This window comes from Sorex araneus, chromosome 11, assembly GCF_027595985.1.
Source record: "Sorex araneus isolate mSorAra2 chromosome 11, mSorAra2.pri, whole genome shotgun sequence".
In the NCBI taxonomy this organism is placed as follows: Eukaryota; Metazoa; Chordata; class Mammalia; order Eulipotyphla; family Soricidae; genus Sorex; species Sorex araneus.
Window position 1 is genome coordinate 48,292,624 of NC_073312.1, and position 16,180 is coordinate 48,308,803.

The 16,180-nt window shown below is 42.9% G+C and overlaps 1 protein-coding gene across 2 annotated transcripts in view; it reads right to left on the reverse strand.

The window, feature by feature from the left end:
• The window catches only part of CLTCL1 (clathrin heavy chain like 1), an 87,836-nt gene that overhangs the window by 71,374 nt on the left and 282 nt on the right, over positions 1-16,180 (reverse strand). For both annotated transcript variants that reach the window (XM_055119577.1, XM_004607471.2), the window contains exon 2: positions 995-1,202. In XM_055119577.1, coding sequence (XP_054975552.1) covers positions 995-1,202 — 208 coding nt within the window. The remainder of the gene's footprint in view (positions 1-994; positions 1,203-16,180) is intronic.

Genomic DNA, 16,180 nt, shown 5'->3' on the forward strand with positions numbered 1-16,180 from the left:
GCAAGCACCTACCTACTTATATGACTGCTTTGATCTCATAACAAATAAGAAATTTCATCCCCACTCTTTTGGTCAAAGGTGAAAACAAATGTCTGATTTAAAAAATATTTACCACACACTCATCAGCAGAGATAGTTTGAAGAGAGACTGGGGTGAGCAAATCTGCTCCAGGCTTCTTCAGAAGGATTAGCAATCTCATGGGCTGAACACCTCTGGAACTCTAGGTAGCTCAAAGGACTGGTGTTCATGATCTGCAAGGAGGAGGCCCAGGTTTGATCCCTGGCAATGCATATTCCTCAGCAATGCCAGAAGAAACCCTTTGAGCACTGAGTTGAGAATAGTTCCTGAGCACTGTCAGTTGTAGCCCAGAAAGCAATAAGAAAGAGAGAAAGTGTACCAAACACCAATATCATTCTAGATATTTGCCTTACATGCATCAAATGATTCAATTCCTGGCACCACATATGGTTCCCCGAGCCCTGCCAGGAGTGATTCCTGAACTCAGAGCCAGGAGTAAGCCCTGAGCACCAACAAAAAGCATAAAATACAGGGAAAAAATCACTGAGAATCTCTTAATAATTTCTTCAATTAAAATTAAATTCTATAAATAGTTTGCTTACTTAGCACATTCAAAAATTATTTTGAGGACTAGGGAAATAATTCAAAGGGCTGGAGAGGATGTTCTGAGTGACTCAGATTGAACCCCCCCAGGTACTGCATGGTCATCCTGCACCAAGATGAAAGTATATCTACATCCCACCCTATCACCCAGCCCTGCCAAAATGCTCTTAGGCATTTTGCTGCTTCTTGTTTTTCTGGAACTACTGGATGATGGTACAAAAAGTTTAGGCTCAGGGGCATATAAAACACAGCTCTCACTAAAGCTCTTAAATGAATATTACGATGTTACTTATAACTTGCCTAATAACAAAACAAATAAAATGAGGTAAATTCCTTTGTTAAATTTTCTTTGTAAAAATTCCATCACACTTACCTTTCAGAGCTATCACCTTAGAGGCCGGATTCATGATGGCACTCTCTGCAGAGATGGGCCGTCTAATTGGTGCCATTGGATCACTCATATCAATAATCACTACCTGTGCCTGCTCACCGACTTTTTCTCGAACACATATAAACTTGTCTGATTCCATAGTCAGTGTGCTGAATCCAATGTTAGCTGGATTAATTCCAAGGTTTTGGAGCTAAACAGAAAATAAACATTTAGTTAAAGTATGTTTTGTTTTTCTCCCTGAAAGAGATTAGATCTAGCCCATTATTTAGCAAAGCCTAAGAAAAGGAGGAAGAAAAGTTTGAGTTAAAAAAATTAAAATTAGGGGCTGGAGTGATAGCACAGCGGGTAGGGCGTTTGCCTTGCACGCGGCCGACCCGGGTTCGAATCCCAGCATCCCATATGGTCCCCTGAGCACCGCCAGGGGTAATTCCTGAGTGCATGAGCCAGGAATGATCCGTGTGCATTGCTGGGTGTGACCCAAAAAGCAAAAAAAAAAAAATTAAAATTAAATGAATATTCAAAATTAATGCTGATTTTCTATGTCTTTTTATTTTTTCTTTTTTGGACCATACTCTACAGTGTTCAGAACTTACTCCTGGACATACGATCAGGTATCACTCCTGATACTGTTCAGGGGACCATATATGGTGCCAGGTATTGAGCCTGGGTAGGCCACAAGCTAGGCTAATAACCTATCCTCCCCTGTACTATCTCTCTGATCCCTGCCCCTTTCTTTTTTTTGTTTTTTTTTTTTTGCTTTTTGGGTCAATGCTCAGGGGTTATTCCTGGCTTTGCACTCAGGAATTACTCCTGATGATGCTTGGAGGACCATATGGGATGTCGGGGACTGAACCTAGGTTGGCTGCGTGCAAGGCAAATGCTCTACCTGCTGTACTATTGCTCCGCCCCCACCCCACCCCTTCTTTTTGGCCACACCTGGTGATGATAAGAGATTACTCTAGGATCTGTGCTAAGGGATCATTTCTGGAAATGCTCAGGGGATCATATGGGGTGCCAGAGATCAAATATGGTTTTGCCATATGCAAGGTTAGGTGCCTTAATCACTATATTATATCTCTGTCTCTCCTCTGTCTTTTATAGGTAGAGCCAAAACAGCAACAGAAGTCTGTGGGTCAACTCTCAAGAAGTCTACAATCTGCAGGCCTGATAAGGTTACCCAAGAATAAGGATAAGGATAATGGCTGGAGTGATAGCTTAAAGGTATAGTATATATGTCTTGCATACATATATACTATATATACACATATATATAATATACTATATATACATATATATACACCATGTACTATATATATATGTATATATATATGGTTCAGTCATGGGCACAGCATGTTCCCCTGAGCACCACTGGGAACAGTTCCCAAGCACTTTCAGATATGGTTCAACACCCACCCAAACAAAAAAGGATAAGGATAATATTAGAGAACAGGGAAGATGCCATGAGTGACAGAAAAGAGGGTGTGGGCAAAGAAACCCATAGGAGAAAAACATCAAAGACCTTCCAGGAAAGTCCAGCGTTGGGGAGAGCCTGGACAAAATGGATTTTAGAGAGAAGGTGGGGGACACTGAGGGAAAAGGAACAAACACAAAAACTAGATTTTCCAAAAAGTAGGCAATAGCAAAGATTAGCCAAGAGTTTCTTTATTTTCCTACCTAGCATAAAATCTAAATCTGATTCAAATTTATTTTTTATTGAATCACTGTGAGATAGTTACAAAGCTTTCATGGTTGAGTTTCAGTCATACAATGATTGAACACCCATCCTTCCACCAGTGCAAATCTTCCACCACCAATGTCCCCAGTATCCCCCACCCCATCCCAACTCTCTTCTTGCCTCTATGGCAGACAATTTCCCCCGTACTCTCTACTTTTGGGAATTATGGTTTGCAACAAGATACTGAGAGGCTATCATGTTTGGTCCTTTATCTACTGTCAGCACACACCTCCCACCCTGAACAAACCCTCCAACCATCATTGATTTAGTGATCCCTTCTCTATTCCAACTGCCTTCTCCCCCAGCTCATGAGAAAGACTTCCAACTATGGAGCAATATACTAATATCTACTAGGCTGGGGGTCAGAGAAAATACAGAACTCCACAAAAGTAAGTTTTACATCAAAAATACCAAATACTACTGAGTACTACTTATGCAGAAACAGAGTTCCAGAGAAGTGATATGCCCAAACCTAAGGATTTATTTATTTTTTTCTGCACAATATTTTTATTTTTTTATTGAATCACTGTGAGAACAGTTACAAAGCTTTCACGTTTAAATCACAGTCATACAATAATCAAACACCCATCTCTTCACCAGTGTACATGTTCCACCACCAAGAACCCCAGTATAACCCCCCTAACCCACCCCCCACACTGCCTGTGTGGCAGATGATTTTTACTTTACTCTCTCTTTACTTTGATTACATTCAATTTTCAACAGAAAACCCACTATTATTATTTGGAAAATTCCCCCAACAGTCAGACCTGCCGAAAAGACATCATTAAATCATTTGTTTTCTATTACTGATAATGAAGAGCATATGATGTTGCATGGCTGCAATAGTGGCCACAAGGTTTTGGAATTCTGGTATTTTAGTAATTAAGGTCAGAGGTATTTCTGCCAGCAGTCGCTGTGTTCTGAGATTGGTTGCGTGCCTCTGGGATCATGGTTGTTCAGGAGCAGAGGAGCTGTTTGCGGGCACACTATCTAAGGACTTATTTATTTATTTTCATTATTTAGTAGAACTAAGACTAAGACTAAGGATTCCTAGTATAACTTTTTTTTTTTTTTTTGCTTTTTGGGTCACACCCAGTGATGCACAGGTGTTACTCCAGGCTCATGCACTCAGGAATTAACTCTTGGCCGTGCTCAGGGACCATATGGGATGCTGGGAAACGAACCGGAGTCGGCTGCGTGCAAGGCAAACACTCTATCCGCTGTGCTACCGCTCCACACCAACTTCTGATAGATAACTTAGTAATGCAAATATTAATTTATTTTAAATTTTTGTAAGGAGCTGACAGCCTCAAGCATGCAAAGACTACGCTTTATACTGAGGTAAAGTCGTAGCCCCAGTTATATGTTTAAAACAGTCTGCATAAGCAAAGAGTTCATCAAAAGTAGATAAGACATTATCTAATGATCCTCTTTCAGCTCTCAAATCCTACAACTAAACAAATCAAAAATGAAAATTTGATATTGAGGAAAACATAAAAAGAAATTACTCATCTGACAGTCCTGTAGTTTCTGTATTTAAGGGAATTAGGAACAGCATTCTGACTGGGAGGACTGCAGCTGTGTTTATTTATACAGAACTGCTGGTGAAAACAATTCCCTATATAAATGAACCAAGAACTCTGATTTAACTGAACACCCATGTTTTCATAATTTAATGCCTCTGAAGATGGCCCTACTTCCTTCTTAACCTATCTGTTTCCCAGGTTCACTCACCAACTTGTTCCATTAAGGAGTCTAAGACATGAAGGTTATATAAATAAGAGATTCTTTGCTTTAGGCATTCAGATCTAATTGGCAGTTTAATATTTCAAACCTACCAACAAGCTTTTCCTAGTTTAAAAAGGGAGACTTGGAACTGGGGGCCTAAGAAAAATGATAATCATAAGGTCTTCTCCAGAACTTTTTAGAACTACAATTCTAGAACAAGGTTATTTCAGGGTACCTTAATAACTATATTTATACAGTGCTTTACAGACCCTCTCTCACATTACGCTATTGCAAGTTATCTGTATTTTAAAACCAATGCATAAGACCCTATATTTATCCCTGTTAAATGTCAACTAGTTGGATTTAAGCCTGTCAAGTTCTATTTGGATTCTAATTTTGTCACTGAACTTTGCTATCCTAGCTCCGTGGAGTCCTTCTTAAGCCAGCCAAGAATGATAGAAAGCTCTTCCTGACATGACGGCCACCAGCAAGCTTTAATCACAGGAAGAGGAAAGAAGAAAGTTTGGGATAAGAGACTGTGGCAGCAGATTCAGTAAAGAAGCAAGGAAAGAAAATTAGAAAGAACAGAGGAAAGCAACAAAACAAAACCAAGGTGGGGAGACAGCTACCAACAACCACTGCCCCAGAGGCTATTCAAAAGTAATAATCAAGGGACCAAAGTGATAGTATAGCAGATAGGGTAGGGCATTTGCCTTGCACACAGCCAACCCTCGTTCGATACCTCAAGCACCGCCAGGATTGATTCCTAAGTGCAGAGCCAGAAGAAACCCTTGAGCACTGTCGGGTGTGTCCCCCCAAAAAACAAGAAACAAAATGGTAACAATCAAATATATATGCTGCAATCTGTATGTGATATTTTTTTTTTTGGTTTTTGGGTCACACCTGGCAATGCACAGGGGTTACTCCTGGCTCTGCACTCAGGAATTACCCCTGGCGTTGCTCAGGGGACCATATGGGATGCTGGGATTAGAACCCGGGTCGGCCGCGTGCAAGGCAAACGCCCTACCCACTGTGCTATCACTCCAGCCCCTGTATGTGATATTTAAAAGAAAAATTTAAAGCTATATTATTTAAAGAAAATAAGATAATATTTATAAAATTATTTAGTTATTTTTGAAAGATACAGTGGTTTCCTTAATAGGTTTCTTTCAGGGGAGAGATAAAACAGTTGAAATTAAGGACCTTCATATTATACTCCCTATTTGGGTTACTGTCTTCCATGGCCTTGTATTTGTTTTGGGCCACTGTGATGCTCAGGGCTTACTTCTGGCTCTGCCTTTAGGAATCACTTCTGGAGGAGGTTGGAGTGCCAGAATTGAGATACTCTACCCTCTGTACCATTGCTCTGGCCCTCCATGGATTACTTTATTTTTCCACCCACCCCCTACTTAATTTTTTAAATTTATTTTTTAATTGAATCACAATGAGATACACAGTTACAAAATTGCTCATGATTGGGTTTCAGTCATATCAATGTTACAATACTTGTCCCTTCACTAGTGTACTTTTCCCAACAACAATGTTCCTAGTTTCCTTCCTGCCCCCACTCCCATTTCTATGACAGGCACTTTTCTTCTTTTTCTTCTCTCTCTCTCTTCTTTTGGGGATTATGGTATGCAATACAGATACTAAAAGATTATATTTCTTTACCTAATTTCAACACTCAATTATAGCTGTAAATGATTACTTTGGACAGGAGCTCATATATTACTATAAAGCTTATTTAAGACACCTTTTCTTTTTGGTTTTTGTTTTGGCCACACACCTGGAAGTACTCAGGGCTTACTCCTGATAGAGTTCAAGGGTTACTCCTACCCGTGATATGGATAACATGTACAGAACCGGCGATGGAATTGGGTCAGTTGTGTACAAGGCAAACTCTACCTCTCTAGAGGGGCCATCTAGATAGATTATTTTCTTCCATACAGACTTTTGCCCCAGCTGCTAGGAAAGAACCCTGACTAAGGATCCTCCTAAGATTTGATTTTTCTTAGAATCTAATAAACACTTGGAATCTTGTGCAATTTAAACTTTTTTCTAAAGTACTAAGCACTGGGAATCTTTTGCAGTTTAAATTTTTTCTTTGCTTTTTTTTTGCCACACCCAGCAGTGCTCAGGGCTTACTCCTGGCTCTGACTCAGGAATCATTTCTGGCTGAGCTTGGGGAACTTTCTAGGGGGCTGGGAATCAAACCTAAATTGACTATATACAAAGCAAGCACCCCACCTGTTGTACTATTGCTCCAACCCCAGCTTAGGGATTCTGAACATTTGAAAATGTTCTACGATGAGATTCTGTTCTCCAAAAATGCCCAATTCATTCAATATTTGGTCACTTACCAAAGTGCACTCACAAAGGCTCACCATCCCATGTACTTCCTATACACCCGATGACTACCTCCATCCCCTTGTAAATAAGGAAGTCAGAAGGTAAAACCAAGTATCTGCAACTAATACAAGAACCATCAAGCTGATATTAGTCAAAATTCAACAGTTTGCCCAAGAATACTTTTAGGGGATGGAGAGATAGCACAGTGGATAAGATCCTCTCCTTGCACACAGACAACCTGGGTTCAATCTCTGGCATCCCATATGATCCCCAAGTACCACCAGAAGTAATTCCTGAGTGCAGAGCCAGGAGTAGCCCCTGAACATCACCAGGTGTGGCGGCCCCCAAAAAAACAAAACCAAAAAACTTTAGGGTACAGGCATCTGCATTTACTGTCAGCATAGTGTATGAGCTGCTGTGCATCCCTTAAATCAACCCTTAAAGGGATTTTTCTCCCTTGCCAGCTTATCTCAATACTCATAGCCATGACTACAACCACTGTACTCAAGGGTGAGGACTCTCCAATAGCAATAGTAGCTCCTGGGTTTTACTGCCTCAGGGTGGTGGCTACACTTTTTCATTAAGCTTTGATAACCAACAGAACAGCTGACAGGGAGGAAGAAAATTGTCTCCAGCATCTTTGGACCCCCAAGGAAAACCTCCCTTCATGGGCCAAGTTAGCAGGTGTCAAGTCTAGTGGTGGCAAAAAAGATCCAGAATCACCTGGATCCCAGACAAGGAACTTCTCTGAAACAAACACTGGAGACATTTTGGAGCTGAAAGGAGCTGAGGTTTTTATGAAAATATGAACACAGATTAGAAAGTGAACAGAAGCTGGTATCCTATGGTGATGGCCCTAGTGCCATCTGAATGCAATCCCTCTGGTGGCAAGTCCAGTCTATGGTCCCTGAGTCTGTCACTCTATGTGTTCTCCATGCTTGTGAACATTACAACTTGAGAGTAATTATACATATTTCGGATTTTTTTCATTAAAAAAGCAGCACTAGGGTTGGGATGGGGGTGGGGGAAAAAGCAGCACTAGGGGCTGGAGCAATAGCACCATGGGCAGGGTGTTTGCCTTGCATGTGGCCAACCTGGGTTCAATCCCCAGCATCCCATATGGTCCCCCGAACATCACCAGGAGTAAATCCTGAGTGCAGATCCAGGAGTAGTAACCCCTGTGCATTGCCTGGTGTGACCCCAAAAGTCAAAAAAAAAGGCAGCACTAAAAAAAGTTTTGCAGGGGCCAGAGTAATAGTGTAAAGGGTGTTTGCCTTGCATGCAGCAAACCCAGGGTTGATCCCCAGCATCCCATATGGTCCCTCAAGCACCACCAGAAATAATTCTTGAGTGCAGAACCAGAAGTAACCCCTGAACACACCAGGTGTGGCTCAATAATAAAAAGTATTATGTAGGTTTACAATAATTTTAGGACACAGAAACCCTATTTTTTTGCTTTAAGTATCAAACACTTTCACAAACTGAGAAGGTAAAACAAAACACATGTTATGATGTCCCTATTTCAATGACTCCCTGAGATCTTCACCAGCAGACAAAGCTGCTCATTAACTATTTTTCAGTTCAAGCTCAACCTAGTCTTAGAATGTGTAAAAAGAATCAAACATTGACTTTAAAAATTATGAATAATCGACATAGCATATGGTCTCATGAGCACCAGTAGAAGTGACCCTTGAGTTGAGAGCAAGCTCCTAAACAACTCTGGATGTGGTACCCTTCTTCCAAATTATGAATAATTACTAACATATAGAGATTGGTTCAACTCAACTGCAGGTGAGACTCTCCTAGGAAGAAATGCCAAATTTGCATCCTACCTCTCAAAGATTCTGAGTTGGCTCCTTACAAGATGTTTTTGAAGCCTCAGACCACTCTGATACAATAATTTAAATAGCTTATAAATTTCAAGACTCTGGTATTTGTTAAGAACATCACATTAGAAATATGCCACATAACCAATTTTTTTTGGGGGGGCTCATGCCCAGTGGTGCTCAATACTCATGGTTGGGCTCAGAAGATGAACCATACGGGGTATTGAGATTGACCTAGATCAAGCAATCACCTTACCTGACAAAATATCTCATGATCCCCATAACAAAAACCTTAAAGAAAAATATTTATATATTGTGCATTGAGCAGGCAGAGTCTCTTGCCCCCGCACCTGGCTATCATCACCGGGGCCCCTCGGAGGGGCCCCAAGCCCTGCCAGGAGTGATCCCTGAGTGCAGAGCCAAAAGTAAGTCCTGAGTACCACGGAGTATCCCTGGATGTGGCCCCAAAACAAAAAATCATAATAAATAGTAAATAAATATGAGGAAGAAGTAACACAACAGGAAGTACTTGTGGCTGATTCCTAGATTCCTGATTGCAAAATTAAGAGACACATATGGGGGAAAAGAAGAACCCTAATTCTCAACCTGGTATACCTGATGAAACTATGGATCATCCAATGTCTTGTTATTAACAGACTGCTGTCATAATCGTGTTAACAGTTAATAAGAAGAAAGCAGGACTTTAATCGCTGGGAGCAACCATCCACTTAAGCACAGAACTAGGAGTAGCACCTGAGCACTACTGGGTGTAGCCCAGAAACCCAATCCATCAATCATCAAACAGAAAAAATATAGGGTTGGAGACCAGAAGGATAGTGCAGTGTTTCCCTCCCCGCCCCGAGCAGAGCCCCTAGAGCCAAAGACCTCCGGAACCCAGCCATAGCCATGCTCAAGGCCCCTCTCCACATGTTTAGATGAGCCTCATGTATGAAGGAACCGGCAGGGGAACCCAGGTGTGTGGGACCCGGGGCTGAGATCTCCAAGCCTGCTCGGATCGGGACTGAGCCTCTTCCACCCAGACCCCCCATTTTCCAGTAGCTAGGCGGTCACACCCAGAAACTGCCCCCGGCACCATGTAAAATCAAGCTCCCAGAAGCGCGACATCTTATAGCCTCATTCTCCCTCTCAAAGAACCTGGCAAGCTACCGAGAGTTTCCTGCCCGCATGGGAGAGCCTGGCAACTCCCCGTGGCATATTCATATGCCAAAACCAGTAACAATGATGGCTCTCATTCCCCTGACCCTGAAGGAGCCTCCAATGCGGCACCGTTGGGATGGACGAGTAAAGAGAGGCTTCTAAAATCTCAGGGATGGGACAAATGGAGATGTTACTGGGACAGCTTGAGAACATAGACAATCAACGGGATGATACTAATGATGATGATGATGATGATGATGATGATGATGTGCATTGAGCAGTGCCACATTTCAAAACTGAAAAATTAGTAGCTGTTTCTTAGGTTTTTATTTTTATTTTTTTTCAATACCAGGGGCTACCACCAAGTCAGTGTGCAGATCATTTCTGGCAGTGCTCAGGGGACTAACTGATACCAGGGAGCAAACCTAAGCCTTCTCCATGCAAAGCATGTGCTTTAGCCTACTGAGCAAAGTAGTTGTACAAGCAGTTGCTTGTTGACAGAGAAAATTACCTAGGACTCACAGGTAACCAAGTCTTAATTAATTTCTATGCTATCAAATGGCCAGCCATCTTTCTCTGAATTAAGGTGTAATCAGTTGTAAGCCCTTTAGCTACTTGCATTCTGAGATATCACAAACAATCCCCAATCTTCTTCAAATTCAGATATCTGAGTTTTAAAGAACATGTAATGAGAGAAAAATATTTCTTCAGAACGAATTTTCCTCTCAAAACTAGTGTAACCAAAGCTGGATAGTATAGTGATCCCTGAGTATAGCTAAAGCCAGTAAAGAATAAACCCTGAGCACTGTCAGGTGTGGGCTAAAACTAAAACCAAACAAAATATCATTTGACAAGATCAAAAACAACAAATCACCCCAATCTGAAGTTGTTGGAGGAAAATCTTATTTCAATTCATTAGATATGAAAGGGAAAGCTCCGGTGCATTTTTTCTCCTTCCTTTTGCTGCTGGTGTCATTGATATAGTGCCAGGTCCACATACTTGGTTGTGAAGCTCAGTGGGGGTACACACTGGTTTTGGCATCAGGGATCAGTATATCAGTGCCAAGGATCTGATTCAGTATGGTAGAGCTGTGGTGGGTATAGATAAGACTTAATTTTTTAAGAATATGAAAAATTTGACCTACTTAAGAAATGCAAGAACTCTAATTCTGAGCCCCATAACAGGCCCTGGAGGTACATTACTGAAAAGTTCATTGAAAAATAAAATTTAATATATACAGGGACTAGAGAGAGGTCTAAAGGGGCTGGAGCTAGTGTGCATGCTTTTCTTACAGGAGATCCAGGTTTGATCCTTGGTACAATGTAGTCTCCCAAGCACTGCTAGGAGCAACCTCTGAACAAAAGGCCAGGAGTAGTCCTTGAGCACCATCAGGTGTGAACCAAAACCCAAAGAGAAAAGAAGTCCATATATACTGAGTTCTATGTTTGCACTGACAATTACAAAATTATTTTCCCTATAAGTTAAAAACAGAAAAAAATGTTCTTACAGTTAAATTCACAGATGTAAAGTGTCTAGAATTAAATTTCTAAACATGGCATAGGAACTAAGATCTAGAAGAAAAACAAAGTTTAGATGAATAAAATTGGTATTTATTAGGCTATACTATACTCCTTTTAACATATATACGTATACATATATACATATATGGAAAACGGATTTATATATTTTTGTTGTAGTTGCTATTGCTTTTGGCTATATTCAAGCAGTGCTTGAGTGACTCCTGGCTCTATGTTAAGAGTGACCCCTGGAAGTACTTGGGGGACAGTATATGGTGCCAGGGATTCAAACTAGGTCAGCAGGATACAAAGCAAGCACCTTAATCCTGGTAAATATCTCTTTGATACCTGATTCCTATTTTCTTAAGGAATTTCTGCTTTGGTAGGATGATCAGGTACACAAAATAAAGCTAAGACAAAGCAAATGCTGCAGGGTATTTAGGCAAAATAGTCACAAATATGCAAGCTGGAGTGCTTGGAAAAGCCTACAAACCTTATCATTAGAGAAAGTTTGATAGCTTAACAGTCATCAATTATACAAAGATGGCATTATGGCATTTATTTCATTCCTTCAAACATTTGAAGGTTTATTATATTGTGCTATAGGGCTACAACTATAAATAGAAGAAATCCTTATTTCCAAGACTTTACCATCCACTAGGGAAAATAAACTGTAACATCATGAGATGAGGATTCTTATAAAAAAATCACTATAAGAATCTTAAAAGAGTCACTATTGGGTGGCCCAGGTAATCGCTGGCACCACAGGGCCCAAACAGCACCTCATCCCGGGGCCTTGCATTGAACTGCTAGCCTGGTTGGCAAAAACTAGCCAGGAGGCTCCCCTTTCCACTGGCTCCCACCCCCACCACCAAATAAATAAGATTGGAGAGATAGAACCACAGCCAACCCTTGTTCATTCCCTGATATTTTATATGGTGCCCCAAGCCCTGCCAAGAGTGATCCCTGAGTTCAGAGCCAAAAGTAAGTCCTGAGTACCACGGAGTATCCCTGGATGTGGCCCCAAAACAAAAAATCATAATAAATAGTAAATAAATATGAGGAAGAAGTAACACAACAGGAAGTACTCGTGGCTGATTCCTAGATTCCTGATTGCAAAATTAAGAGACACATATGGGGGATAAGAAGAATCCTAATTCTCAACCTGGTATACCTGATGAAACTATGGATCATCCAATGTCTTGTTATTAACAGACTGCTGTCATAATCGTGTTAACAGTTAATAAGAAGAAAGCAGGACTTTAATCGCTGGGAGCAACCACCCACTTAAGCACAGAACTAGGAGTAGCACCTGAGCACTACTGGGTGTAGCCCAGAAACCCAATCCATCAATCATCAAACAGAAAAAATATAGGATTGGAGACCAGAAGGATAGTACAGTGCTTAACGCACTTGCCTTGCATACAGGCAGCACCACCAAAAGTAGCCCCTGAGCACGCTAGGTATGATCCCTAAACCCAACCTCTCCCCCACAAAAATACTGGGTTTTATTATACATTCAAAACTGTTTAACACTTTACATAGCAGTCATTGCTCCTGATCACTACAAAGTGATCAAGATAATCTAGACGTTAATTTTCTAATAAAATGTAAATTATATGGCTGAATAGTCTAGGCATCAATTATCTAATATGTACTTCTTTGGGCGTGTGGTGGAGGGTGTTGAGATGCTCAACGCTTACTCCTGGCTCATCCCCGGAGGGCTGGAGAACATATGGGGTGCTGGGGATCAAACCTGGGTCAATCATATGCAAAGCAAACATCCTATTCCCTGTAATATCTCTTCAGTCCCTAATACGTACTTTTAAATTTATATTTTACAGGTGAAGAGACTACTAATCAGAGCCCTGTTAAAGGGGAAAGAATGAAGACTCTAGAAAGAACCACCTATTCTGAGATAACAGGAAGGCAGGAAAGGGTGACTTGCAGACAAGTTCTTGAGCCTATAGACCTAAAGGTCTGCATAGGGGAACATGCCAGTTTATGCTTTCTGCTTACTCATATTATCAGTGATTAGTGAGGGGGAGCAGCAGGATTGGGGATTTCAGAAACAAGCAAAAGGTCTGAAAAATCTCCAGCAAAGGAAATGTGTGCAGATCAGAGAAACAGGAGTGTAAAGCAGCTTTAACACCCAGTTATTTCTTAGACTACAAAACACAGGGTTCCATTCATACAGTCTGTGTGCATAAAGTCAGAATTTTCCTGATAACAGACTACATTCCTTCAAGGCATTATGAACTTTATGGGACTTTTTAAAATATATTATTATTATTATTATTTTGCTTTTTGGGCCACACCAGGCGATGCACAGGGGTTATTCCTGGCTCTGTACTCAGGAATTATCCCTGGCGCTGCTCAGGGGACCATATGGGATTCTGAAAATTGAATCTGGGTCAGCCGCATGCAAGGCAAACGCTCTACCCGCTGTGCTATTGCCACATCCCCTATGGGACTTTTAAATGCCTTAATGAATTAGTAAGATAGTCAGGGCTTAGGGGTTGGAGTGATAGCACAGTGGGTAGGGCGTTTGCCTTGCATGCAGCCGACCCAGGTTCAAATCCCAGCATCCCATATGGTCCCCTGAGCACCGCCAGGAGTAATTCCTGAGTGCAGAGCCAGGAGTAACCCCTATGCATCTCTGGGTGTGACCCAAAAAGCAAAAAAAAAAAAAAGATAGTCAGGGCTTAGAGAGCTTGCCTTGCATTCAGCTGACTCCAGTGGATCCTCAGCACCATATCCCCTAGTTCAGGGATCACTCCTGGGCACAGAGATAGACATAGCCCTAAGAGCCAGAGGTTGTGACCCTAAAATCCTCTGTCCCCCCAAACACCTTACTGCTTCCCTGCCTTTTGAAAATAAATTGTTTAGATAGTGGTTAAAGGAACCAGAGCTATAGCAGTGGAGAGGGCGTTTGCCTTGCATGCAGTCAACCTGAGTTCGATCCCCGGGGTCCCATATGGCCCCCTCAGCACTGCCAGGAGTTATTCCTGAGTGAAGAGCCAGGAGTAACCCTTGACCGTCGCCGGGTATAACCCAAAAAGCCAAAAAACATAGTGGTTCAAGTACAAACTTTGCAGTCAGAAGGAAACCTGGGTTAGAATGCAAGTTCTTTTACCAACTGACTATAATTTTATCTGAATTACCTAGCATCATCATCATCATCATCATCATCATCATCATTATTTTCTTTTTGGGTCACACCCAGCATTGCTCAAGGGTTACTCCTGGCTCTGCACTCAGGAATTACTCCTGGAAGTGCTTGGGGGACCATATGGGATGCCAGGGATTGAACCCAGGTCGGCCGCATGCAAGGCAAATGTCCTACCTGATGTGCTATCACTCCGGCCCCCTAACGTAATTATTAAAGTTACAAAACACCACATACAATGATGTACAAGAGAAATGGTCAATAAATAATAACTGTGCCATTATATTATAATTAGGAGCAGTAGTAATATTTTTCTACTCTCCACACAACCCAGTTTATCACTGACCAAGTAACACTGGCTTAATACTCCAGGCACCAAATTTTCAATCTGCAGAATGAGATTTGTCTGGTCATTATATGACACTGAAGACCTATCTTATTTGCACATAAGGTTGAAAGTGCTTAGTGGTGTGAAAATATAAACTTTCAGGCTGGAGAGATAGTACAGTGAGTGAGGCGCTTGCTCTGAGCGCCCAACTATGCTTTAATCCTTGGCATCCCATAGGGTCCCCTGTGCACAACCGGGGGTGATCCTTGAGTGGCGAGTCAGGAGGAATCCCTGAGTATCTCCAGGTGTAACCCAAAATTAAAACAAAACAAAAATCTTTATAGTAAAAGAAGAACAGTGAGGGCCAGAGGAATAGTACAAAGGGTAGGGGGCTTGCCCTGTACACAGTCAACCGGGGTTTGATCCGTGCACCACATATGATCGTCGGAGTCCACTAGAAGCAAACAAAAACAAAACAAAAGGCCAATAAATCCTATTCTTTATCAAAAAAAAATTTTGGTTTGGGGACCACACCCAGCGGTGCTCAGGGATCACTGCTGGCGATGCTCAGGGGAATCATATGGGGTGCTGGGGATTGAACCCGGGTCGGCCACGTGCAAAGAGAGCGCCTAACTAACCTTTACACACTCTCTCTTTTTTTTCTCTCTCTCTCTCCCTTTCACTGTCTTTCACTCTCTCTTTCACTCTCTCTCCCTCTCCCTGACGACCGGTTTACCTACTCAACATCTCTGCGACTCAACCTCCTCCTCTGGAAAACTGGGACATCACAAGGAGACTACGGGGCCCGCGATAGATTAACACGAGGCGGTGGGGCCAGAGCCGCGCCCCCATCTCAGCCTTCGCCGGCGGGGCCCACGCGGGCAGGAGAGCGGGCGCGCCGGGCACCGCGCCCTGCGCCTCACACAGGGCGGCCGCTCTTTCTTCTCGCCGACGCGCGCGTCCCTTCGGAGTTTCCTCGCCAGCCCGCAAGACTCGAGGGCGGGGGAGGAGCGCGTCTCGGAAGGGTCTTCTCCAAGCACGGCGTCCTCGGGTTTCCTCAGGAAAACACCCCCGCAAGCAGCCCCCGCCCTCGCCAGCCCGGCCAGTCGGGCATCCGACAGGCGCTGACCGCCGCGGGCGGCCGCGAGACGCAGCGGGGGCGAGGCCGAGAGGCGACCCCAGGGAGCCCGGGGACAGGTGCCCCGCTCGCTGCTCACTCCGCAACGCGTCTCAAAGCCCCCGAGAGGGGCCCCTGGGGGGCAGCCGCCGGTCCCCACCGGATAACGGGCGGCCAGCACACCAGACGCGGCCGCCCGCACGCGGGAGACGCCGCGCCGTCCCTCACACGGAGCCGGGG